This window comes from Onthophagus taurus, chromosome 1 (assembly GCF_036711975.1).
Source record: "Onthophagus taurus isolate NC chromosome 1, IU_Otau_3.0, whole genome shotgun sequence".
In the NCBI taxonomy this organism is placed as follows: Eukaryota; Metazoa; Arthropoda; class Insecta; order Coleoptera; family Scarabaeidae; genus Onthophagus; species Onthophagus taurus.
The window spans coordinates 14,962,948-14,990,366 of NC_091966.1; the positions used below are offsets into that span (position 1 = coordinate 14,962,948).

At 33.2% G+C, this 27,419-nt stretch overlaps 2 protein-coding genes across 3 annotated transcripts in view; one reads left to right on the top strand and one right to left on the bottom strand.

Annotated features, from left to right (window-relative positions):
- LOC111413140 (slowpoke 2) overlaps positions 1-27,419 on the bottom strand; it is a 393,515-nt gene that overhangs the window by 249,974 nt on the left and 116,122 nt on the right. Inside the window, exon 1 of one of the 2 annotated variants that reach the window (XM_071197440.1) lies at positions 5,605-5,798. The exons of the other annotated variant lie outside the window; for it this stretch is intronic. Coding sequence (XP_071053541.1) covers positions 5,605-5,783 — 179 coding nt within the window. The 5' untranslated portion in view covers positions 5,784-5,798. Of the gene's footprint in view, positions 1-5,604; positions 5,799-27,419 lie in introns of those variants that run through there. 2 annotated transcript variants of the gene reach the window in all.
- LOC111417213 (aspartate aminotransferase, mitochondrial-like) lies at positions 14,955-16,367 on the top strand. Its single transcript, XM_071197413.1, has one exon. It carries the CDS (start codon positions 15,044-15,046, stop codon positions 16,316-16,318), a length of 1,275 nt encoding a protein of 424 aa, XP_071053514.1. The 5' UTR covers positions 14,955-15,043; the 3' UTR covers positions 16,319-16,367.

Here is a 27,419-nt window from a genome sequence, read left to right on the forward strand (position 1 = left end):
TGTTGTACACAAGACAACATACTACCAGGTATTTTCGCTTTGCTTTTCACTTTTTGTCACATTCGTCACATGCGTTAAGACTGCTCTTAGAACGACAATTACTATTTTAGGCGATGATTGGAACAGTATTCGACCTGTTAGTAGAATTTATAAGGGTAGGGCGTATAATGTATTAAGACAAGGCCGGACCGATGTAATGCAGAAACAATTGTGGCAAGAACATCGGCTGCCATATTGCTATGCTTTCAAAAATCCAAAAGTTAACTTAAATCCAGAAGAACCATGTTAATGGATTAAAGGTTTATGTATCGAATGTGGTGTAGGAATTAATTTGTACGCGCCAGATAAACCAACAGATGACCATATCACGTTGCAAATTTCAACAAGTGATAAAAAAACATCAATTACGAGGTGTACTCAGGCAACGAGTAGCAAAAGAAGTTGCTGCTCAGTCAACCTATGCTTGGCGTAGACAGAAAGCTAAAGAACTTATGGATTTTGAAGATAAAGTTTCCGCGCATTTGTACAACGAAAATGTTTTGCGTAAGCAAACAGAAACTGACCAGGAATTAGGACTTTGTAGAGGCATCGACCTTTTTCAATCAGTGCATAAATGGAAATATCGTCCTGAATTTACAGGTACTATTCGGGAGACTCCAGAACAAATCTTCCTTTACAAAAAGCACTACAAAGACAAGCCAAAAAGGAGTAGCCTAAGTGTTGATGCAACAGGTTCGATTGTAAAAGAAAATACAGAAGCGGATGGTACAAACGAAAACTGTGACGAAACTTGTACTTAGACAAAGGAATAGAGCTAATGTTGAAACAGAAACTACAGAAGAATATTACAAAATATCAGTTTTCATTCCATTCTTAGACAACGTCATAAGGCAATTAGACGAGAGATTTATTGCACACAAAGATATCTTAGTAGCTTTTGGTTGTTTAGTATCACTAGAAAAAATTGAAAATTTAGGAGACAATTTGAACGAGTAGAATTTTATAGATATCATTTAGATGATGTCTCAATACTTGTTGTAGCTGGTGAATTTAAACTTTGGTACAGAAGATTTTACAATAGTTTACCAAAAGAATTTTCCTATTCTTCTTTAAATTCATTATCAATTTGTGATTCGATTATCCTTCCTCATATTTATACATTGTTGAAAATTTTGTGCACCTTACCGGTAAGCACAGCTACTTCAGAGAGAATATTTTCAATTCTAAAATTGATAATTCAATAAAAATGGTTTTTAGATAGAACGATGTTGAAAAAATATACCTTATATGAAAATACGAGAGACCTCACAAGGCCAAGGCCACTTCCGTGGCTTTCATCATGAAAATTTTTGAAGGCTTGTGTTTCCTTGGCCTTGGAAGGTTTCAGGTGGAGGTTCGTCAATTGGTATATCGAAACGAAGGTTAAGTTGTATTATCTTGTATTACATCCTAACCTAGTCAACTTTCTACTTCTTCCAGCTCACATTTTATATGGTGGTAGATTATGTACATGTTACAAAAAAAATTCTACTTTGATAAAATTATACCTTATAAATTATGCATTTAATTCTTCTGAATCTATCCAAAAGCCATTGAAGCAGTTGTTTGTTAAAAAGTGTTGGTATTAATGGTCAGCCCTTACAATAATTTGAATTTCGGTGTGCTTCGTTACAACATTTCTTGTGTTCCTTCTTGGTATTTATAATGTAAATATAAGCTCTATAGTAATGACTTTTTTTTCGTCTTCGCTAAGATCAATCTTAACGTTTACATTTGCTTGACTTTCATTTGGTTAATCAAACAATCTTGATAACTAAGTTTGCTCTCGGTACACAACTATTTCACGATAAAAAAGTTGGACAAACAAATCTGAAGTAAAGTGAATCAGATAATTATTATACTTCTCATGAATAGAAATAACATTAAATATGACAATGTGTCAATTTTAATTTATTAACTTTTCTAAAGTTCAAATTCATAAGCTTTTTTTTATAGCGTGTAAACGCCAAGTGAGTAATCGAGAGCAGATGTAAAAAGGAGAAGCAAACTATTAAAGTCCGCCCCAGGGACGTCTAACAGAAGGGGATAAAATATTTGTCCTGACAGGACTCGTATTTTCGGTGTAAAAGCTCGACTTGAAAAGCTTTGGACCAACGACGACAACGTAAGAGGTAATTACAGGTCCCGGGGCAGTTCTTTACCACCTTCCTCTCGCAGTGGGTAATGCAATTGCTCCAATACTCTTCAAAAACTTTATCAACGTCCAACCTAATAAACTTTTAATCATCGGTAAACTTTTTTCCTAATAAAAATAGTACACAACCATTTTATATTATAGTTGTCGTTCTAATTGTAGATAATTTTTATTGCAAATGTTGAACAATAATTAAAGAACATATTTTAATTGGTGTTATACGTGCTCTGACTTGTTAAATGTTTTTTTGAGGCACGATAATTAATGTTACAATAGGGATTTACTTCTATTAAGACCGTATGAAACCAGAAAGTAATGGATGGTTTTAGAAAACGTAATCTTGTTTTGTAAATTAAACAACATATTCTTTGTGGGTACTTGTGTGCAGTGTTTTCCTACAGTTACTGATTTCTTCGCTTATTAGCATTGTCAGGCAATCTCGCATCCATTATAGGTATCTTTGAAGCTATTTTTTGAACGTCGATTAGAACCTTTCTGTCACCACTCGTGAACCGTTAGGTATCTACACTTTCGTAATCTTTAGCAAATTAGCTAACGTTTCATGTTCCTTACTCTCTTTAATAATAATAATCATTTCTTTAATAATCTTTAATAATCCCAATCTATAAAAAAAGGAGACAATCTTGCAAAAATTTATGAGAAGCTTGTACACAACAGAATTATAAATTATTTAAACAAATGTAACATTTTGCATGAGAATCAAAATGGTTTTCGGAAGGGAAGATCAACCGAATTTTCGATACTTCAACTGTTGGAAAATATTATCTTGGGATTAAATGGAAAACAGGCCACAACAGCATTGTTCATGGATCTTACAAAAGCCTTTGATAGTGTACAGGGTGTCCAAATTTCGATGGGTTTGCAGGGTATCTCAGTTATTATGAAAGATAGAAAGTTGCGGCTTTCGCGAACCTGAGCTACTTTTTTGTGAAACTTACAATGGCACAAACCAAATTTTCATAACCCTCTTCGTTTTTGATATACAGGGAGTGTTTAAAATTTACGATTTTCAGATACCTCCTGTATCTCGGCTATCCGGAAACTTAGTAAGAAAGTAAAAACGGGTTCTAATAGATTTTTCCACGTGGAATCCAATGGTGCACGTAGAATTTTTCTAGTCATCACGGTTTTTGAGTTATAAACACAACTCAAATACTGAATACTCAATTTCTAAAATACTCAGCTCTTTATAACTCAAAAACCGTGATGACTAGAAAAATTCTGCGTGCACCATTGGATTCTACGTGAAAAAATCTATTAGAACCCGTTTTTACGTTTACTGATAGCCGAGATACAGGAGGTGTCTGAAAATCGTAAATTTTGAAACACTCCCTGTATATCAAAAACGAAGAGGGCTACGAAAATTTGGTTTGCGCCATTGTAAGTTTCACAAAAAAGTAGCTCAGGTTCGCGAAAGCCGCAACTTTCTATCTTTCATAATAACTGAGATACCCTGCAAACCCATCGAAATTTGGACACCCTGTACAACATTCAATCCTTTTGACCAAGTTGGAGAGACTTGGTTTTAGAGGTGTTAGCTTGTCATGGATGAAATCCTATCTATCAGGGAGGTTACAATGTGTAGTTGCCCACAATGAACAGGAAACAGAAATAAGATCAGCTTGGAGGCAAGTCAAGCTGAGACTACTTCAGGGTACTATATTGGGTCTTCTATTGTATCTGCTGTACGTGAATGACTTACCACGTGTAGCGAACAACATTATGATAATGTTTGCGGATGACACAACGACCGTGGCGAGGTGTAGCACTGATTATGAAATCCAGAAATCACTTACTGTAGATCTGAATAACATTGTTAATTATCACGTATGCTTTGACCAGATCAAGGCGAGGTATTGGGATACTGAGATAGCCAGTGTTGAAAAGATTTCGTTTGTGGTTGGAAAATGGATCTTGAACTGTCTTGGGCTAATCATATTGATTTCCTTGCTGGCAAGATCAGTTATTTCTCATATCCATTTGGATTATTTCCAGATCAGTTGGCATTGAGGCAGCATGAAATGCCTATTATGCATATGTTCATTTCTTTCTAAGATATGTTGTCTTTTGGGGCCGTGGTGTTGGTATCTTCATACTACAGAAGAGGTGTGTAAGAGCAATCGTTGGTCTAAAAAATACTGATAGCTGTAGAAGTTAGTTTAAAGACTATAAAATACCTTCCTTGTATGGAATTTATATTCTGGAATGTGCCGTATTGGTTTATGAAATATCACATCCTCGAGACACACGCGAGAAGGTGAACTGCTATCTGGTGCCACCAAAAACGCACTTTACTAAAATTCAGAAGACGGCTCTATACCAGAGTATCAAGATCTACAATCACATTTCAGTTCCAAGATTCCGGATTTGTATTATATCACAATGTAATTATTGTTAAATTGACGCACTCTACACATTTTTGGTAAAATGGAGGAATGAAGTATTATTATTATTATTTTAGAATTATCTGAGGATGAATATTCCTTCATCCACCATACATAAAGTAATATGGTAATCAAGCTACAAGAATGAAATGCGACGTCTTCCAAGTGTAAAGACAGCTTGCTTACAATCGGGTTTACTATTTTTACTTTCATAAGTGAAACAAAGAAGAAGTACTGTAATCGTGGCAATCGTGCAATAATAAGACTCCGATTATTACTAAAATAAAGTTGAGTGAAAGCCACTCCAGATAATTTTAATAATTAACGGTAAATTTATGTCAGCTTACTAATATTGTAATAAACAATTCACATTATGTTAGCTTAAATCACCATCGAAGTAAATTTGTAATTTATTTTTCACTTTGAAAATAACAGTAACTGCGATAATTTATCAAATAGTAACGAAAAATAGATTTGAGGAAATAACTGTATCTTTCGAGATTTTGAAATGTGAAAATAATTGGAAGAGATTAATTAATATGACCTGGTTATTTTTTCAGATTTGGGAACGTTCCAACATATCGATTACTAAATTGGTAAACCGTTGTGTCTATACGTAACCATGCCGCTACTTTTAAATGAAGTAGCACCTAAATACTGATTTTGAGTGATTTATGTATCAAGCCTTGTCAACCGGATTTCAATGCAAGTGAAATACGGGTCATAGTTTCGCAAATGATTGATTTTCTAATTATGGAAAATTGACAAAAGGCACATTTAATACTGTAATGAGTAATGAATTACGACTTCGTTGTATATTTGGGTTTTATCTTTTTGTATCAACATGTATCAACATCATTAATTTTCAATTATGAAATCTACAATAACTAATGTTAACTTTAACCTACGGTTAACAGATGGCGCAGCATACTATAGAAGTGCAAGATAAATTTTAATTTTTACTTTTCAAATATTAAAATGTCTCTAACAATAAGTTTATTTTACCTTTCATCCATTCTAAAGCTGGATCGACTGATGTCACTCCAAGCACTCATACTCCGATTTCTTCTCGGTATAAGCGTAGATCTGCTGTGTCGTCTATCCAACGTATCAGGAGGAAAGTTCACTCTAGCTTTTCCGCCGCTGCTTGTTTGCGACGGTGAATATTCACCGTTCGGTAACATTTCGTAGGTCCAATGAGGCCCACTGGCCTTCGAATTTTTTCTGCTACCCGCCAGAATGTTGACCAATTTACTAAGTTCAATAAGTGTATTTAAAAACACTTTCTTTTAATCACTATAAATTTAATTTTTCTCATGCACTTGATTTTTATAGTCATAATTCTATCTTAAGTTGAGAAAAGAAAGAGTATGAATAAACAGAAATAAAAACTTTGATAAGTAAGCAAATTAAAAATTTGTATGTTAAATTAATCATGCAAGAATTCAATATCTGAGTGTGTGTATCAGCTGCACGTTCAACATCTTGTTTGCTCAAGAAGCACCTTATCGATGAAGGGAAAGATTGAAGGGTGACGAAGGGAATGCACAGTTATTTTTCCTCGGTTTCATCCGAGTTGTAGGAGGCGAGGTTTTGTTATCGCCAGTGGGACCGAGAGGCTTATTGGGAGGTGCTCGTAAATATGCAGAATTTTTCAATTTCGTTCTGAGCCCTCTGCAGAACAAATATATCGTATTTTAAACTTGAATTCTATTGAACTAAAGTAAAAAAAATCAGTAAAACAACAATTCAATTTGTTATTATAGCAAAATATAGAGGTTAGAAACGTAGAAGACAAAGCGTGCTGTAAAAATTACTCGTATCTTTCTAAACCGTACACGGAAGCCACGAATTCCGAATGAGATTTACCCAGCACCTTTCAAGACATCCTATTTTCTGGAAGTCGATTTTTATTCTTCCCTACCCATTTCGAGAAAGTATTAAGTTGTGTACAGACGGGTTACATTCGGTCGGACTTTTCCGAAAGATTTGCATTTATTCATGACAATAAATTAAACTAAGAAGGAAGATGGAATTTTAGATAGGGAAATGCGAAATTTTGTGTTTGTGCCAACAGTTCATTAAATTAATACGTGTTTTTAAAAGAATCATTAAGTAAGCTCATTTTAAAACTAATTGAAATATTTCTTTTTTTTGTCTTTCATTTTTGAGATGTACTTTAAAAATCTACGAAATCACCATCTTATTATATATATATATATATACCTTCAGTAAAATGATGTGAGTAAGTAGAAGGTGAAAAACATTTTAGCGATTTGGGATTCCAGGTTCATCGTAGTGTGGATAATGAAATAAAAGTAAGTTTTACGATGATGATTGTTTATTTTAGCACCGAAACAAATAAAATAAACAATCATCATCGTAAAACTTACGGTGAAAAACATGGCGATAAAATCTTAGTAATAGTAAAGAGACCAAAAAACTTCGGTGGCAACTTGGCTGAAAAAATTTAGAAGCGGCTGACAATATAAAATTCTAATCTGATCCAAAGAACCAACCAGCAAAATGATATTCTTTAATAAGGTCTTTTATCTTGACCACAACTACCCAGGATAATATTCAATAACACAAAGAATTTTACCGATTTTGCAGACAGACAATTGTTAATTTTAGCTAGCCAGTCTACTAGTGACGATGCTTGGCATTAATGGTACACAAACATACATACTAGGTGAATAGTTGGAACAAGTTATAACTTTGAGTGATAACTTTGTGCACTTAAAACGGTGGAGGCGACAGGAAGCAAAACTACTTTTAACTAAGTGATTAGAATCACCGCAATTGAAGCATTTGATGGCAAGGAGTTATAAGATTATAAGCAACTTCATGCTCCAGAATTCTACTATGGACATTAGGATGATGGAATTTTTTTATAACTCGTTGCGATTCTTCGAAATGTTTACAGAGATCTTTTAATTGCATTACGATATCTATAGTATGTTGCGGTAATTGACTCTGAAAATATATGGCAAAACATTTCGTCAATAATTTTAATGTTCAACTCTCCTGATGGTAAAGAGGTAACAGAACTATATAAACTTATCATGTTGGTAATACAAACAGTAACAGGTTCATGTTCAACCTGAGTATTGAGTGTGATTTCTAGATGATCAAATTCATCATTACAATCAGTTGGTAAAACGCCTTCAAAGACTAGTGTTGAAGGTCGGTCCAAAAAGAATACAGAATCAATGTTAGATTAAGTCAAAGCAGGAACTTCAAATAAATTTAGAAAACCTTCCAGGTTTTCCAGGTTTCAGGTTTTATAGCAAATTTTAAATTCTATTTATAAACTGAAATAATTTTAGGCGATGTTATGGTTGAAGTAGTTTGAAGAACAGTTTGAAGAATTATTCATGAATTTCAAAAAAATATTTTGTGATTATTCTCTTTACTGCTGATGTAGGTTTCGTTATACACGGAATACTTAATTTCCACAACTTTCATCTTTATGTGTTGAAGTCGGATTTCATTGAATATATTTTATGTGAATTTTCGAATTGTTTATTCGCTTTAGAATATCTGGTTTATACAAGATAGTACTCCTGCTTTTTACGCGTGCTTTGAGAAATATGTGTATAATGAAACTATTTGGTGATGATGAAGGCAGGGTAGACCAACCGCATCTTCTCAAATGTAGTATGTGTGGACGAGCAGTGTAGAAAAAAATATTGTTGCACGCTGCTGTGATGAGATGTCTTCTAAGGGACCTGGCAAAATGTTTTGACATTGCTGATTCCACCTACGTGCAATATAAGGATTCTCATAGTGTAAACAATGACGGTTATGGTGATTCCTAGTTGGTTGAAATGCGCTTAATTAGTAAACAAAATATTATGGAAAATGTCAGGATTGTGGTGATAACTTTCCTGAGGCAGTATTTAAAGAGGCTGTGAATGGTATGGATACAAATAGTATCTTTCTAGTATCTCTTCTAGTAACATTTATGAATAAAGGATTGAGTGTGATGTATTTGTTTTGACAATTAACGTGTATTGGTGGTATTTTCAATATCATATAATAACTGTTCTTTATATTCTGATCTATATTTTCGAGGTCGACCAGCGTACGAGATATATTTTGGAGCGAGATATCCTATCTCCAAAATTCGTATTTCAAAATGTAGTTTTTGCGATCTGGATGACCTTTTTAGAATTTAAAAACTTTGTTAATGTTTCAAAAGTCAATAAGTAGTGGGGAGTCAACTACGTTATAAGAACGTCAATACTTAGTCTTCTATTCATAAGACTGTTATTATGATAATTTCTAATTATTTGAATTTATTAGCAACTCAAAATTTATTGTGAAAGCCATAGAGGCTTGTTCTACCTTTTAGCATTCCATTTTTTTAAGGTTGTCTTGTTGGCATTTTGGTCTACAATCTCTTGAAATTCTTGGCAATGCATTACTTTTCATTCATGAAATTTGCTCCTTCGTGTTTTGTGCATGCGCGCATCCATCTTACCATATTTTCCGAAATTTCCTTGGTTCTTTTCTGAACCCATAGAGCGTTCTCATTATTGGGCTGACGCAGGTTTTGTATATCCTCACTTTGGTTTTGGTAGATATGCAGTTGTTACTCACGACCTATTTTCTCACGATGTTCTTGAATTGTCCATAAAATATGCTTAAACCCATTGCTCTATCATGCGACGGCTCACTACTAGTTTACATTTGTACTGTTTTAAAGTACGGTTTAGTAGGAGACTGGAAAAGAGCTGCATGGATGTGTCTAGGATGGAAATTCCTTGGTAATTCTCTGAATGTGGGGATATTCCGTTTTTAAAGAGTGGCATAGTGGTACTGATTCTTCAGCTATCTGGAGTCTGTGTGTTCTGCACTATTTTATATTTGCTCTTTCTGTTGGATTTTATTCGTTTTCCTGCTGATAAGTTGGTTATTGTCGGATATTATTCTTCTTTGTAAAAATTTTACATATTCAACTATTATTAAGTTCATTTTCGCGGCAATGCGGATATCAGACTGCAATTTGACATATTTGTAGGAAGAATTTCGAAGCTGTGTCTTATTCGTTGTTAAAACAGCGGATTTAAATCAAATTTTGTCAATGCTTTAATACTTCTTACAACATTAGGAACGACATCAAAGAAAGAAACAAGATTTTCATTGGGATTTTGCGACTTGAGAGAGAACTGTATCTCCAAAACGTCTAATTTTTTGATGTTTATTAAGACCTTGCTTTTTGTGATGAGTATCATTAACACTCAATCTTGTTTTAAAGAATTGTATATTTGGGTAAAATTGTACAGTAATAACGTATAATTAAGTTAAAACAGTTAAATGTATTTGGACGAAGATAGTAAATACAAAGTGTTAATATTTTAAATTTACTTTTCAGACTTCTTTCACATCACAGAGTCACTATTTGGCTCTCTAGAGAGACTTGAGTGTAAATAAACTCCATTTCTTGGGAATGGCGATGCAGGCATGGTGTTTCATCAACTTTTATAGATATTACGGACACTGTGATTCCTTCAGGGTGGTATAAAAGCTTTGTATTTACACAAAAAATTCTTTTTGAATTTTTGCAATATAAAAAAAAATTACATGTAACTATACACAAAAAATAGTAATTTCATTCGTTCGATATAAAGTTGATATAAATTATTGGAAATTTCTGGAAATTGTACGTTCCGGATGGACTGGTTTATACAGAAATAAAAAGTAATCGGATGTCGAAATGATTGATAATACGTAGGTAGGTATGTGAATCAGAAAATGTATTTTGAAGGGGTATAATCTCTAGACAATTCGTGCGATGCATTCACTTCCTCAACGTTGTTATTTACGTGAAATATTGAAATGGCTTTGTTTAAGTAATTGTTTTAGAATGTTTAATCTCGTTCGATTTTATTTCAAGTATTTTTCAATTTATTATCAAAAAAAATATTATATTCAATCTAATATTTCATAAATGTATAACTCTAAATTCTTAGTTTTAAGTTGTCTTTAACGAGAAAAGGTGTTCACCTGTTAAAGTTTCCATCGTAAGTCCAAATCGATCATGCAAATCCTACAAGTGAAAATAGTATAAGAAATGTTTCCCGAATTAACATATTTTTTATAAATCGTGAATTGTAGGTATCCTTTTAGTTCAAAATAAAGAACCAGCGAAAGTTGAGAAAAACAACTTTTTTATAGGTATAAACGTTTGACATGCGCGAACGTACATTGATTTGTAGATTTAACAAAGGACTTTAAATCATCGCTTGGCCTGTTTAATTAACCATTTTCGATTACTTCGTTATATTTCTTATTTTAGTTAGTTTATTTACAATTTTTATCGATTAAAAATTGTTCTTTCGTTTTGGCTGTTTCTTTTGTTATTCAAGCAACCTTTCTTACTTTAAAGTTGAAAAGCGTAGCAACTTTACTGCATGTTTATAGCTACCGTTTTCTAAAGAAACCGTCTGCAACACCACCGTTTACTACGAGTAATATAAACAGTATTGAATGCTTTAAAGTTTTTTTTGAGAAATCAATTTTACGATTTGTTTATATCCACACGATAAGAAACTGTTTAAAACTTTTCTCATATCCATACAAATAGATTTTTACACAACAAACAAAGATATACTTTTCAAAAACAATTTGTTTTTTTAATAATACTAATTTCCATGTAGAGGTTACTGAACCTCTTCAAATAAATATACATCAAAAAACTAAAGGAACATAAAAGAAGTGTGTTAGAGAGAAAAGTATTCAAAGTTGTTAAATATTAAAATGAACTTTTTGTCTTTTTATTTTGAGTTAGATTAAAACTGTTAGTGACTGCGTCACAACAATTGCTGTTCAACAAAAAAGCTGGTTGTAAATATTGCATGAAATAACAAATTAGTTTCAAACTGTTTAATAACTTTGTATGGTCCTTTATATTGAGGAGAAAGTGAAGGTTTAAGATCTTCAGTATTTATGACAACAAAATCAGAACGAAAGAGTTCTTTATGAACAAAAGGTTTTTTTGATGAATGATAAGAGGAATTGGTTTAATGTTTGAAAATGTTTCACGTAAACTGATAAGGAGACTCACTCTCAAGGGAGACACTCTTTGAGCGAAGATCCGAGTCCCAACAAAAAAATCGGGAAATCGTTGTTTCACCTGTTGCAGCTTCCTCCCACAACAATGGATGTTTTAAGAGATTAATGGATTTATGGGGGATGATAGGATGATGTGTGAATCTGATAATATCCAAGTAACTCTTGCCAAAAAAATTGGGATTCAAATTATCTTCCCCGGTTATGCTTAATAGTGTGTGGAACGCCGAATCTGGGAAAGTAATTACCGTATATAGCATCTGCAATAGAAGAGGCACTTACACTCTTAAAGTTATATGCTTCTGGCTAGCGAGCAAATCTATTTATGATTGTTAGAACATAAGAACATCCTAAGAAGGGAGTGAGAGAATCAACAAGGTCAATATGAATATGCTCAAATCTGCTTTTTGGAATAGGGATTTTTAGAATAGGAAATTTGGTGTGTTTATTAACCTTTGTTTTTTTGGAAACAAGAAGACAAGTTTTGGTCCACAGTTTTATATTTTTCGACATATGAGATCAGAAGAAATGTAATTTGATTTAATAAAGAGTGGCGCGAAAACCAGAATGAGATGAATTATGGAATTTTTTGAACATAACATACCGAAAACTCTATAGAACGTAGTCTTAGATGAGTCTCACACCAGACGGATAAATTTGAAAATGAAATTATTTTGACAATTACTAAATAATGTTTTTCGACGATTGTTTAGTAAGTACATAAATGCTGTAACTGTATGTCCTTTGATTGAGCATCGCCAATTATTTTTAAATCGGAATAAGAAAAATCAAGGTTGTCAATATCGATTTTTGAGAGAGTGTGATGTTGAACAATAACGAGAAATGTTTCCAATCTGGCGTTGTGTCATAGTCTGTAAAAGAAGCTGACAAGAAATTGAGAAATTTTGCAATGTCTTAAGAATTTCTGAACTATTCGCAGTTGAATTTGAAAGTGAAGATGTTAATGCATCGTGATTGAGTGAGCGATTTGGATCTTACTTCAGTAATTGAAAAAGGAAGATGTGTGGTTAAAAAATAACGACTTGCCATAGCCTTCGATCGCCAATCTGTTTACCAGACAAAATGTCATCTAAGCGCTTTTCTCAGTCAAGGTGAAGAAAAACCCCATCATGGCAAACCGGATCTGCCGCAGGCTCCTTGGAAGGAACTGGGGTCTTAAACCACGAATTACTCACTGGGTCAGATCCATGGTCGCCTATGCCTCACTGGTTTGGTGGCCAAAAACAAAACATAAGACAGCACAACAACAGCTGGCACAAGTCCCAGTATGTCTTAACATAACGGGTGTAATGAGATCCTGTCTGAAGGCTGCTTTGGAAGCCCTACTTGGTCTCACATCACGTCATTTATACATACAAAAGGAGGCACCTTTAAGTGCTTTATCACTGAAAACATGCTCTTTACTCAAGTTGATGCAGGGTAACCTCAGAGGACATCTCGAAATCCTCAAAGACCCATATCTAAACCACTTGATTGAAATTAAAACGGACCTTATACCGACAGAATATAATTTCGACAAGCCATATAAGGTCATATTTAGAAGCAGGGATGATTGGACGAAGGGTGAGCGTCATCTTAAAAGAGGAGCTCTTGCCTGGTACACCAATGCGTCAAAGACAGTTGAATTTGGAGTAGGTATGGGTATTAGTGTACCAAATAGCCGCATCAAAGTACCACTGTGTTCGGACATAACCATTTTTCAAGCAGAAATTCTTACTATAAACTTCTGCACACTTTTGGACCGAGAAAAGTGACAGAAAGGTGCGTCGATAAACATTTTCACGGACAGTCGGGCAGTCCTAAACGTAATTCAGGAATATACGTGTGAACCTGAGAGAACTGGTTAGGGGCAACGATGTTACTCTATGGTGGGTTCCAGGTTACAAAGACATTGAGTTCAATGAAAAGGCGGACAAGCTGGCCAAAGAGGCAGTGAGAATGTCCTTTATTGAATCCCAACCCGTTGTTTGTAGCCTGTGGACTACAAACAGTCACTTAAAACAGGTAATCAATAGTTGGGAGGCTTCGAAGGTAGCCTTTTCGCTGGAAAGAACTTCCAGGTCACAGACAGGCGAAGAGTACGATAATTCCGTTGCAAATAAAACCAAAGAGGTTTTACCTCAGCAAAGGGGATCTAAGGTCGCTCTCAGGCTTCCTGGCTGGCCATAAGCCCCTAAAATACCATCTCTTTCATATTGGACAAGCTGAGGATCAAACGAATCGACTTTGTAACTACTATTCAGGGACTTGTATGACTTGTGTCAGGGACATATACTGTATGAATATGTTGCCAGAGGCCGCCAAAGACACAAAATTGTCGGTAAAGTTCGCCTGACACCTACCGACTTAAAAGGAACAAGACTTTGAAGTAATTCTAAGGTTCATGAAGGACCTACACTTGCCCTAAACCTTTGGAGGACTTAAGTTACAATAGATCTGATAGGTCGCAGTGATAATAATAATAATAACTGCTTCTTTTCTGAAAGGGTAAGTCTCTAGCGAAATTCCCTTCAGAAAAGTATACAAGTGGACTGTTATTTACGTCATAAACTGTTCAAACAATTTCAAATGGTAAATTAGCAATTACCAGGTTATACTTAGATTTGTCATTGCTAATACGTGAAACAGCAAATTGCGTTTTAACTTGCTTAAACAAAATTTCTCGTTTGGATACCCAGAAAGATAATAGCTTTATTAGAACAATTTTCAAGATGTTGATTTTGTTCAATCAAATCGTGACCGTTCATCGCGATATAAGGAAATGTATCAAAAAATTAGAAATGGGATACAAAAGTTTTTAAGCGTCTTCAGACGCACCACGGCTAAACGCGAATGTTTCTAGTTTTAGGTATAGTGTTAGTTCCAGTTTTAATTGTTATTCAACACTGGATTTTATTGAACTAAAACTACAACTAACAGTAGACCTAAACCTAGAAACATTCGGGTTTATTCGTCTTAAGAGTCGCATATCTAAACCCGAATGTTTTTATAGTTCTAGGTCTAGTGTTAGTTCTAGTGTTAGTGTTTGCTCTAGATTTGATTGTTATTCATTGTTGTATATTTTTATTGCGCTAAAAGTAGAATTAACAAAAACAGAACGCAACGGTGTGGATAGCTGTCCGAATTTGTGTGCATTAAAATTATTGATTCAAACAGTTTAAAGTGTAAATTAAAAATTTTTCATATAATGGCCACTCCCTTCCCCATATTAATCCGTTATATCGAGGTTTTACTGTATTTCAAATCACGTCAATAATTTTATTACTGTCATTATGTCAATGTTAATAAATGTTCGCAAGGGAAGATTACTTTTTAATCAAATTTAAAGTTATTGATATTATTAAGGATGGCTTCTATTATACGGCCTGTAACAAATTTTCTTCGAAAGCAATCGATTCTGAAACAAATTACACGAACGGCGTTATGGTCAGAAGTACAAATGGCAATTCCTGATCCAATGTTCGATTTAAAAGATAAATATTTGAAGTGCACTAGTAAAAAGAAAGTTAATTTAGTGGTTGATGGTTATCAAAATGATTATGGGAAATCTTTTGTGTTTACGAGCGTTCAAAAAGCGGAAAAATTACTTCATTCTATGAAGCTATACAAGGAGTATTCGCCGATTTTAGGTGATGATAACTTTCATAAACTATGTCTTCAGTTAGTTCTTGGAGAAGAAACTGAGTATACTCATAATGGGATGATATCAACTTTACAAACAGTAGCTGGTACGGGGGCGATGAGGATGGGGTTAATATTTATACAAAAATTTTTCCCTGGAAAGAAAACTGTGTACCTTTCAAATCCTATTTGGAATGTTTTTCCAACTATGTGTAAATGGTGTGGATTAAATGTTGGGAGTTATCGATATTATGATTTAACCGTAAGAGATTTCGATTATACAGGATTAATTGAAGATATAAGCAAATTAGAAAACGCCGCTGTTGTTTTCTTTTATGCTTCAGCTCATTTTCCAACTGGTTTAGATCCAGCACCAGCGCAATGGGACGAAATTATTAATATAGTTAAAAAGAAAAAGCTTTTACCTCTTTTCTTTTTACACTGTCTCGGATTGGCTTCAGGAAACATCGACACCGACGCATTTGTTGTACGAAAATTCGTTCAAGAAGGAATTCAATGTATGTGGGCATTGAGTTTATCAAAAACTATGGGTTTATACGGAGAAAGAGTGGGTCAATTAGCCATTATAACCCGGTCGGAGGAGGAAACGCAAAGAATCAATTCACAATTAAAAATTTTAGTGCGTGGCGTTTATTCGAGTCCGCCAGTTAACGGTTCTAGAATTGCAATGAAAATCTTAGAGGACTCAGGATTACGAGCTGATTGGCAAAGCGAAATTAGAGAAATGTCCGATAGGATATCCGACGTTAGAAAAGCATTAGCAAAGAGTCTTCACGAGGTTGGTTCGAAAGCTTCTTGGGAACACTTAACTAAGCCGGTTGGTTTGGCATCAATGACCGGTTTCACGGCGGATCAATGCGAACGGTTAGTGACCGATTTTTCCGTATACCTTCCATCCACAGGACAAATGATGTTTGGCGGAATTAATACGAAAAATATTGAATATATAGCTCGATGTTTTCACGAAGTCACAAAATAATTACATTCATACTGTAAAACCAAAATAATAATAAAGCGTATTAATAAGATGGTTTTATCATTTTAGTTTAATTGTCCGAGGATACTACGTTGTAATTGTCTTTTCCTTTTAAGCTTTTAAAATAGGAAGTAAAAACGAGACATTTCAAGCTTACGGTAAGTATTGCTTTTTTATTTAAGCAGAAAAATATCAATTCACGTTCAAAGGAGGGAGACAACTTTTATCGTACTCGCTATGAAAAATGAGCATGATAACTGAAAACAAATTTGGATTGAAATCTTAAAAGGGGGGAAAATCGATCCACTTACATAAAATGATTTATTAAAAAAGTTGGTGTTGCTCATGATTATTTTATGGAGATTGAATAAAAAGTGACAATAAAAACCCTATGAATATAAAACGAACATTTAAATAATAATCCTTTGGAAATTGAAACATTTTCATGAAGCATATCATGAACGCGTGAAAATGCAATAACCATACAGTGTTGGTAACTTGCTCATATAAAGTTATAGGTACATTTCTCATAGTTTTGTTCAACGTTTCAATATCTAAATGGGAGTTCCTGCGGATATCTCGTATCCTACTATTGCCAAACTGCGCTTTTAACGAAGATTTATAGTCGTAAATAAGACACTAATTGGATCAATTAAGAAACTAGACGATTTATCTTAAAGGATAATTCGTATTCCTTATTTTAGGTGAAAAATAGTAAGAAAAGATTAAAAAGATTAAAGAATTTTTCTTTTCCATTTTTTAACTTGTATTTTATGGTTTATATCAGCGTTTCTCAAATAGTGTATGAAGAAATGTTCGATCGTTTTCAGCTCGACTTTCCTTTGAGAAATGTACAGGCCTATTTCTGTAATTCAGGTAAGAGTCACGGACTCCACGAAAAGAATCCTCCACGGAGTCCGCGGAAGATATCCTTTTAGATTTAGGATTTTAGGTTTTATTTAGATTGTTAAAGCAATGTTTATAAGTAAGTATAAAGTTAATATTATGTTTATAAAAATTATCGTGTTTAAAATTGATTTTTGATTAAATATGTCACTTCAACGTGTTATAATGTTCAAAAAATAAATAACTAATAATACATATAAATTATTCAAAGGATTTTTTTAAAAGACTTCACCATCTCTCGATGGACACTTAACATCGACACTGCCAAGTCAAAACAACATGAACGCCAAAATAGTCCGTTGAACAGGATTTTTAAATCTTCATCTAATAGTCAAAGTGACATAACTGTAAACAAACTGCAATCGTTACAATATTGGGTTATGTTAGTAAATGTGGTAAATGTCATTTATGTCGTTTTGGCTGGGCAGCGTCTACACGCAAAGTCCACTTGGCCGCTAATCTGTCATTGCAGACTAGTACCCATATTATTATGTCCTCACCCTCCTCAATGTGTCAAAATTTATCTCAACGCAACACTACGTTAGTAGTTGAAAAGCCATAAGTAATGATTGCCTTAGTTACTGCTGGTAAAAACTTCAGTTTCCTTCAAAGCGTCATGAAGTGTTAAATCTGTTGGAATTTGCTTCCCTTTCAAATATTGTAACCATGCATCTCTTCACAAAGGTTTAGAATAAAATTCTAGCTCAAAGATTGTAGTCACTAAATATATTGGATTCGGGGATGTTAAAAATTTAAGATTCAGGAAGCTCAAAGCGTGATGTGATATTTTTTTCGAATAAAAATTTCGGCTTCGTATTGAAGATGTAATTGAATATCACTATGGTATGTAAAGTATCTTAAGAAAGTATTTTTCCGCCGAGTTGGTGTCTGTTGTGGCATTGCAATACCTCTATTTTATTGGTTACTTCACTATTTTCTTCATACATATTTACAAAATAAGCTTCGTGCTGGTTCCAGTGTTTTTGAAGAACTACTTCAATGTTTTTATGTGTTTCGTAACGTCAATAATACAATAATACCGAATATATGCTGACATTTTGAATATCATAGAGTCATAGATGATTGCTTCTATTTTCAAATTCTACTTTGCTATTATGCATAACACTCTTGGTTAGTAGCAATATCTAATGACGGTTTCTTGAATAGGTGAGTTCACTTTTGATTGTTTTCCAGTTATTGTTGCACATCCATCAAACCCAAGACCCATGAGTTTATTCATGATCAATTAAAAACTTGCGACGCGTATTATTTTGGCATTTTAATGGTTTAAGTCCTAAGAATTATTCTTTCAAATATACGATGTTTTTGTCAATGTGCACAATGGCGTTAGTATGAAATTCATCTTTTATTAAAATACAAAATCTTCTCTCAATTCTATGTTACAAAGTTTGGCTATTTTATCACAAGATAACTGTTTATGGTTCTCTTCTTCTGCAGAGATAAATTCAAATGAGCTCTAATGTGAAATTGATCGACGTGTTTAAGTAGTGTGATCTATGGATTAATGATACTTTGTGATGCTTTTCATTTTATTTTTTGTTTAGTTACCGTTAGACCAAATATCTTGCAAATATGAAGCTTCTACAAAATTTCGCGATGTTAAGAATTCGGGTGCAGCAAATTCAAAGGTAATATAATAATAGAATCTAAATATGGTACGTAAAGAACCTTCCGAAAGTATTCTTCCAGAGAATTGGTATCCGTATTTGGATTTGACCTATATATTTGTCGCTGAACAATGCGCGGCAATTCAATTATCAAGAGTTTGTCCATATCCAACAGAAAATCATATTTCTTTTCTACTGGTTGTAATCACAAAAATTCTTTGATTGTATAATTTTTATTAACGTATTGAATACCTATAGTCACCTATTCTTTTCTTGATATGAAGTCGTTTGTCAGCCATTATAGATAAACCGTAACATTTCTTTATTTTGTAATTGTTGTTTTGTCTTCTTAACATCGTGTGATATTGGATATGAAGGTTAAATTATTTCACTATCGATATTATTTATTTTTGTTTTCTTTTCTACATGTTTCGAGGAAACTGAGCCCTCATCATCAGGAAGAAATCGCCAAATTTATGAATAAAACTTCATCATGTTCTGTTTCCAGTCTTCTCGTTGTCACAACAACGAGAAGACCGAGAAGATATCGAAAGTTAAATAAGTAATCGATAATCATCAATAATATCAAATAACGGAAACAGAACATGGTGAAGTTTTATTCATAAATTTGACGATTTCTTCCTGATGATGAGGGCTCAATTTCCTCGAAACATGTAGAAAAGAAAACAAAAATAAATAATATCGATAGTACAAGGAAAATAATTTAACCTTCATATCCAATTTCTTTATTTCAACAAAGATTTGTTTCCTTAGAACCTAGCGGCAGATATTAAATCAGTTCATTTTGAATAAGAACTGAAATATAGGTTGCATTACCGGAATAGATTTCAAAGTGATCTTGCAACACACCAGCATCTGCTTGTACTCTATATTTTAATATACAACATTTTCTGACTGAGATTTCTTCCTCCGAAGAGCAAAATCGTGAATTCCACAAAATATTATTGTTGAAATGATAAGAAGGAATTTCTTTCTGAATCCAACATCCTGACATTTCTCTGTGTCCCTTTTATAATAGACTTAAAAGTTGCTGCAATAACACTATACTTTTCGTGCCACCCAAATGAAACATATTTTTTAATGCACTTTTATGCTCTTTATAATTTCTTTTTAAAATATTTTACCGATTTAATTTATTTTTGATTATAATAATATAATTTTTACCTGGTACGAAACAATCTATTGGCCAATTGTTTCTTGAAATGGTTACAATTTGATGTAACTTAATTTCTATCCTGCTTATACAGGGTGTTCCGCAACGATTGTACAATACTGCATCAGCGTATTCTCTGATCGAAAACAGACAAGAAAAGTCTAATAAACATAGGTCCGAAAATGGACCAATTTCGAGATATTCAAAGTTTTAGTTTCATAAGCTGACCTATTGTAAACATCATTAATTCTAACGATTTAGATGCAGTAATTATATGATTACCATGGTTACGATGGTTAAGATAAAGTTTAATAAATAATAAGATAATATTAAGTTAATTAATACAGTTCATTAATAATTTAACAAAACAAGTAACAAAGATTGTCGAAGAAAATCGTTCAACCAGCATAAAAACAACGAATATTTAACAAATTGGAAAAGATTCATGTCATAATAAATGTTCAATATGCGCACCATTTACTTCTAAACACAAACGGATACGTTTTCTAAATGAACTTCTAATGCGTTCAAAGATACCAGGAATTTGTTTTACTGTGTCAAATACGTTACTAATTTTATTCTTCAAATCCTGCACATTTTGATCATCTTTAGAATAAACAATTTGTTTTAAATGTCCCCAAAACCAAAAATCTAACGGATTTAAATCTGGTGAACGAGGTGGCCACGGGACAGGACCTCCTCGGCCAATCCACTTATTGCCAAATCTGTTATTTAAGTATGCTCGAGTAGCGCGTGCATAATGTGCTGGTGCTCCATCGTGCATAAAGTAGCAATCTTCTAGAATTTGTTGAGGTAATTCATCAAATGCCTCTGTAAGGTCATTTTGTAAAAAATGTATGTAGGCATCGGCTGTCAATCTCTTTGGAAGAAAACATGGACCTAATAACTGATCACCTATAACTCCAGCCCATACATTAACACTGAATCGCCACTGATGATGAGTTTCTAGTATTGCATGGGGATTTTCATCGCTCCAAACGTGCGCATTATGAATATTAAAAATTCCGCTTTGAGTAAATGTTGCTTCATCCGTAAATACAATGTTTATGGGAAAGTCGACGTTTACTACCTCTTCCTGTATGGCCCACCTACAAAAAATCTCTCTTTTTTCGCCATCATTTTCTGTTAGAGCTTGAACGGTGTTGTAATGATAAGGATAAAGCAACTGCTCCCTTAAAATGCGGTGAACGGTTGTTTTGTTAATGTTTTCTTGTGCAGAAATTCTTCTAATGCTGGTTGAGGCATTTTCATCGACTCTTCTCAAAACTGCTTCTTCTAATTCCACCGGCCTTGTGTAATGTCTCTCCGTGGAATGGCTGTGGGTTACGCTTCCCATTTCTTTTAATCTGAGAACTAGTCTGCTAAAGGTGTGACTATTAGGCAATCTTCTGTTCGGGAACCTTTGCGCGTAATGACGAGCTGCTAACGACGCATTTCCATCAGCTAGTCCGTAACAATACACCATATCCGCCATCTCTTCCTTGGAGTAATTAATAGGAGCCATACTTAATAGTTTTATTAAATTAAATAGTAAAATAATAATTTCGTGAAGTATTATTATTTTTTTTTGATTAGACCAAGGACAGTAGAATCTAACAGGACTGCTACATCCATTGTTGTGACAACCTGCCCGCAAACTGCGTCACACCATTTTCCACGCCCAGCTGTTGTTATGGTCTATGCGTTTGCTGTTTATTTTTAGAGGTTATATCGTAGACGTATTCATATTATTTTTGAAGTTTTATGTTTTTATACGTATTAATGTCTATCACATAACCTCTAAAAACACAGACAGTTACCAGGCGTGGCAAATAGTGTGACGTAGAGTGCGGGCAACCAACCCGGAGTGGACTACAAAAATACAATGGATGTAGCAGTCCTGTTAGATTCTATTGTCCTTGGATTAGACAACTTATCGTAATCATAGTAACGACTTAATTATTATAAAAACAAATTTAAATTCATGATGTTAACAATATCAACTTATGAAACTAAATCTTTGAATATCTCGAAAATGGTCCATTTTCGGACCTATGTTTATTAGGCTTTTTTTGTTTATTTTTGATCATAGAATACGCTGATGCAGTTTTGTACAATCGTTGCGGGACACCCTGTATATGAACTTAAAGCAAACTGGTTAGAGACGATTGACCGAAGCAAAATCTTTTAAAAGTTATGTTGTACATTTTTTCGTATATTAAGTTATAAATAAGTGTAATTTAAAAGTGCTGTGGCATGTTTGGATACCTTCTTTCCTCCAGCGTATATATTCCGAACTCTCGTAAGGTAAAAATATAACTAATTATTTAAATTCCCGGCCGTATAGTCCATGGTAAATGTTTGCTTATAAATGCGTGGTCTAATTAAGCTGGTTTCCGAGATAATTAATTATAAATATTTGCTAAAAATCAGTCTGGGCAGAGTAATTCGTCGGCGCAGAAGTGCTATACAAGAAAAAACTCGGGGAAGCACATGTACATTTCGTGTCAGCGTACCTATTTTACGTGTTGTTAATTGTTATTTTGATAATTATTGTTGTGTTCATTGTTGTTGTTAATTTAAATTTTTTTTTTATTTTTTTTTATTGGTGATACCTAAAACAATAGAATGAAGGGCCAAACCATGTGCGAATCGTTTAAACTTAAAAACTATTTTGTTTTGTTTAAATATTATCGAATATTACTTTTTCTACTTATTACACCACCATTTTTTACCACCTTCAAGGAGTGGATTTATGTTTGGTACACCTTATATAGGAACAAGCAAGGGTGACGACCGAAATAGCAAAGCCCAGGATAATTTCTCTGGCACCGGAGAAACGACATCCGACAGGCGAATGCGGTTTCGAACAAGTTTGTCCGTGGGTTACAAATGTTACAACATTGATTTATACTAAACGTGAATAGAATCTTGAATTAAACTACAGGTACTCGCTAATAAGCATCTATTTTGAACTGTTAGATTAGTCTAGAATGTCTAGATGGTCAGGCCGCGGTGGCCAAGTCAATATTCTTACTCCTCGTTGTAGATTTAAATCAATATATTATCGATTCTTTACCCCTTTTCTCTCTATAACGATGCAAATATGATGATAACTAGCCTCGCTTGTAACGAGATTCATATCTATACTACATTCATACCTCATATCTACTTTAATAAACTGTAATGTCATAATAAGTACCTAATATAATAGACAACATTAATTGTCAAAATCAAAGTAATTGATAAGTTTCCTCATTGTTTATCACATGGTATTCAATTTCAAAGGTATAGAAATCTAAGTTGTAAATAATTAAACTGTTGGGTACTTGTTACAATGTCAGTATGTACACAGAAAATTAAGTAATAAGATAATTTTTATCAGCGAATTTAATAACTTCTTTCCATGGAGAGCACTTCTAAACAGTACACTTTTGTCAGTACAATTTTATTGTCTCTGTCCTAATCTGTTTCAAGGTTAGTGTTTACTTCGACGACGCATATCGTGACCGAAACTTTTAGAAGAACCTGTCGGTTAAGCTGGGATAAGTGACATATGTAAATTGGAACTCCGTTATTTGAGATACGTTGCTGATGAATATGAACTTCATGTCGATCCTGAAGAAATGGATGCCATGTTAAAAATGTAATTTAACTAATCAGTTAAACTAAATTGTCTCGTAATCACCAATCACTTAATAAGGAGTGTGAAAGATGAATGGTCAGATGAAAGTGAGTAGTCGTTTAAAATCGTTAAAGAAAAAAGTATTATAGCTCCAATTCCTAGTTGTCCAGATTATTTTCTGTCATGATAATGTATCAAGTATCGGTGTAATACGACTGTGATTTAGGCAGTTGAGCAATCGAGACTGTATTTAGAAGGTAAACATTTTGTTTTTGAGACATTTATAATTTCTTTCTTAGGTTATTAAAGTTAAAGGGATTACTCTGACCTCAATTTTGCTGAAACTTATGCGATAGTTCAGTGTTCTCGTGCTAAATTTCAGCTGTATGACGCACTTTAGAAATATGTTGAGTTTGGAAATTCTAAAGCTTGCTCTTTAATTTACTTTCTTTAACAAAGTTGGATTATATAAGTGCTTTCAAAATCTTTGAAAGCGAGTCAGAACTATTTCTGACCTAAAATGAAATCAGATGTTATAAGATATATTTCTAGGCGTAAGAGTTGCGTTATTTTTTGCACCTAATAATAAAGCATAGTTAGGTTTTACGCCAATTTCCGTCATCAGCTACTACCAGCATATAGCTATGTTCCTAAAATCATCTATGCTATTCATTTAGGTTGTCATGAGGTTATCAAACTTACTCTTAATTCCTAATTCTGAATGGAACTAAATATCTGTTTATTAATAGGAATCTTGGTCGGGTATTTCAGTATGTGAAACATCGTATGTTTAAGTAAGTTAGGGTGAAGAAACGTTGAATCTGAGAAAGCATTCAAATTAGTGTGCGATTGCCCAGAGAGTGTGGAAAAAAATTGTAGTGTAAGATGCTACTAAATATTTTTCAGCTGAATCCAAAGTATTTAACCCCTTAAATCATCGACTAAATTTTTTCACTTTGGATTTATGTTCTACAGATGAAAATGGTGTTGATAGTCTTGGTGTGATAAAACACCATAGTCCGGCTGTTTCTTATCCGTTTTCAAACATGAGTAGAGTCTGTGTTAGATTTAAACTTTAGATTCGAACTTGTCTCGGGGGTATTTTGGGGAGGGTTTAGAATCAATGTATCCGTTTTCTATTCCATACCTCTCTCCACTTGCTTTTCGTATTTTAAACTACAATTATTTTATCTATGTTTGTAACGAAAGTTTATTCACCCTTTTAGACAGTAAAATTTACATCGTTTCTCTTAAAAGGTAATAAATGCCACTAAAGAAAATCCTTTAATTATGCACAAAAGAATATTCCAATAAAGCAGTCCATAAGTAATCCTCTTTCAAAGAGAATTAACAACACGTTTGTGTTTGCTAGATTACTCTTCATTGTTATTAGTTTTGAGCAAAAGCTTTAGTAAAATTAATTACTTAAAATATCTCTTTTGTTGTGCAATTTATTAAATAAAAGAGATAAAAGAAATAAAAGAGATAACATATTTTGCCCAAATAACGTTATTTTTTTATTTTTACCTTTTCGTAATATAACAGGTGGATTAAAAATAATTTAATTATTTAATTTCATTGAAAATAAGAATAAGTTAACTTAAACACAGAGTAAAGAGTAAAAAGTAAACAAAGTAATTTCAAAGTAAACTAAAGAATACTAAATTTGTAGTAAGTGCTTCACATCAAGTTAAAGTTTATAACCAAGTTATTCCCAAGGCATTGTTAAAGTTTTACGATGTTCTTGTTACAATCTTTGTTGGTAATGTTAAGTTTAATTAGGAATGTCACATTTTCACATAATCTCTACCATTATTCATTCCTAGTTACATATTTTATCTTTTAAACGTTCTATCAATTTTATTTCTGGAGAGTTTAAGTGTATTGTATTGTGTATGTAGTTGCCCTACTTTGTATTGATATCAAAAATGTTTATTTGACCTATCTTACACAGATCAATAGTAATAGGAAGAAGGGTGAAACGATTTCGTCTATCCAAACAAATTATGACGTAAGCAAACTGACCTTCAGTTAATAATGAAATATCGAATGATTGTGGACAGTACATAAATATACATTTTTGTGTATCAAAATCTGACAATATATTCACACATATAAAATTTAAATAAGATAAGTAGGAATGTTGAATAAATTTATATTGTAATAAATCATTTCATTGTTATCTCATTCAAAGTCTCATTATCTTACAACAAATTTAAAAACAAAATTTCTCTTCGCAGTTTTGTTTGTTTTGGATACCATAAGATCTATATTTCTTTTTATCGATATAATTTTAAGAAAAAAAAATGATAGCATTAATACTATTAAAGATAACAGCAAAAAAGTCAAAAGTCAAAAGTCTTTCAAAGTTAAAATTGCCGTGGGGGATTATTATGAGAAGGTTTAATCTAAAAAAATTGTTTGTCACTACTGTAAAGGCGAACTGATTTAATTTATGTGCACTCAAGGGTAGTACATTATAAAATTTAATGCTGTAGTAATGCATTATCCCTGGCATGCCGTTCTAAAAAAGGAGACTTGTGGATCCAGTTATATAATTATGGTGATTTTCATAAATATTAACCAAAGTTGTTCGTAACGTGCAAGAAAGAAACGAGAATGTAAATATGTAGGGAAGCGAGAATTTGTAAATAGATTTGTGTTTGAAGTACTCAGCAAATTTCGTTATGGTCATCACCCCATTCGTTTTTCTTGAATTATAAATCAGTCAAGAAAAGATGAATAATAATTACGTTAATTACGTACATACACTCTTGTTTATTAACCATTATGCTAAATAGTAGAAAGATATTAATTCATGCTTTAACTTAAAATCTAAACGTGCAACCTAATCGGTTAACTGAGATTTTATAAAAATACGTTGATCTTTATAAAAACTTTTTACATGAGCAGTGGATTAGAATTACAAAAGAAAAATGAAGATTTTTGGCAACTAAACATCCTTTTCAATCTCATAAAAACTTTAATAAATTATTAAAAGCATTTAGAGTAGAATTAAGATGAACTTGGAACTAAGCTAAGTTTCTGTGTTTGTCTTCCATATGACACTTTCCTATACGATGTTAAAGAGGAGTGGGACATCTTCCTCTTTTTGACCATTGTTGATTGCAAAATCGTTGGTTTTCCTTCAAGTCTTACTGCACTTATAGATTCCTCTATACAAGTTTTTGCGGAATTAATTAATTTATTCGGTATCTTCACTCTCATGATGCTATGTTGTTGTATGTGCAATGTTTTGTTGTATTCCCAACATTTTTCCATTATGTGCATAGTATATTTGATGTTCTACATAATATATGCTGTCAATCGTTCCAATAATATTAGGGAAAAGACTTTATATCTTGTATTAATAAGGGATAGAGTTGTGCAGAATATTTTATAGCCCTTTAGTGATGGGTACAGTAACATTTTCTTTCCAGGGGGTTGATATGCGCTCTATTTTCCATACTTGGCATATTAGCCGATACAGAGCAACCACCAAAGTTTCTCGTCCATTTTTTAGATATTCTGCCATATAGTGTCGTTCGACGCCTGACTCAATCTGCTTGCACATTCAATAGGCCATCAAAATATCTTCTCCAGGCGAGCTTCACTTGTAATAAGGTTGCCCTCGGCACTCTTTATTACAGTTCCATTTCTGGGTGTAAAGCCGTTTCTCATATTTTTTACATCTTGGAAAAGGTTTTTTGAGAATATTTTTCTCGTAAGCCGTTTTTGGGCTCTTATTGTTTTCTTGAATTTTTCCTGGAC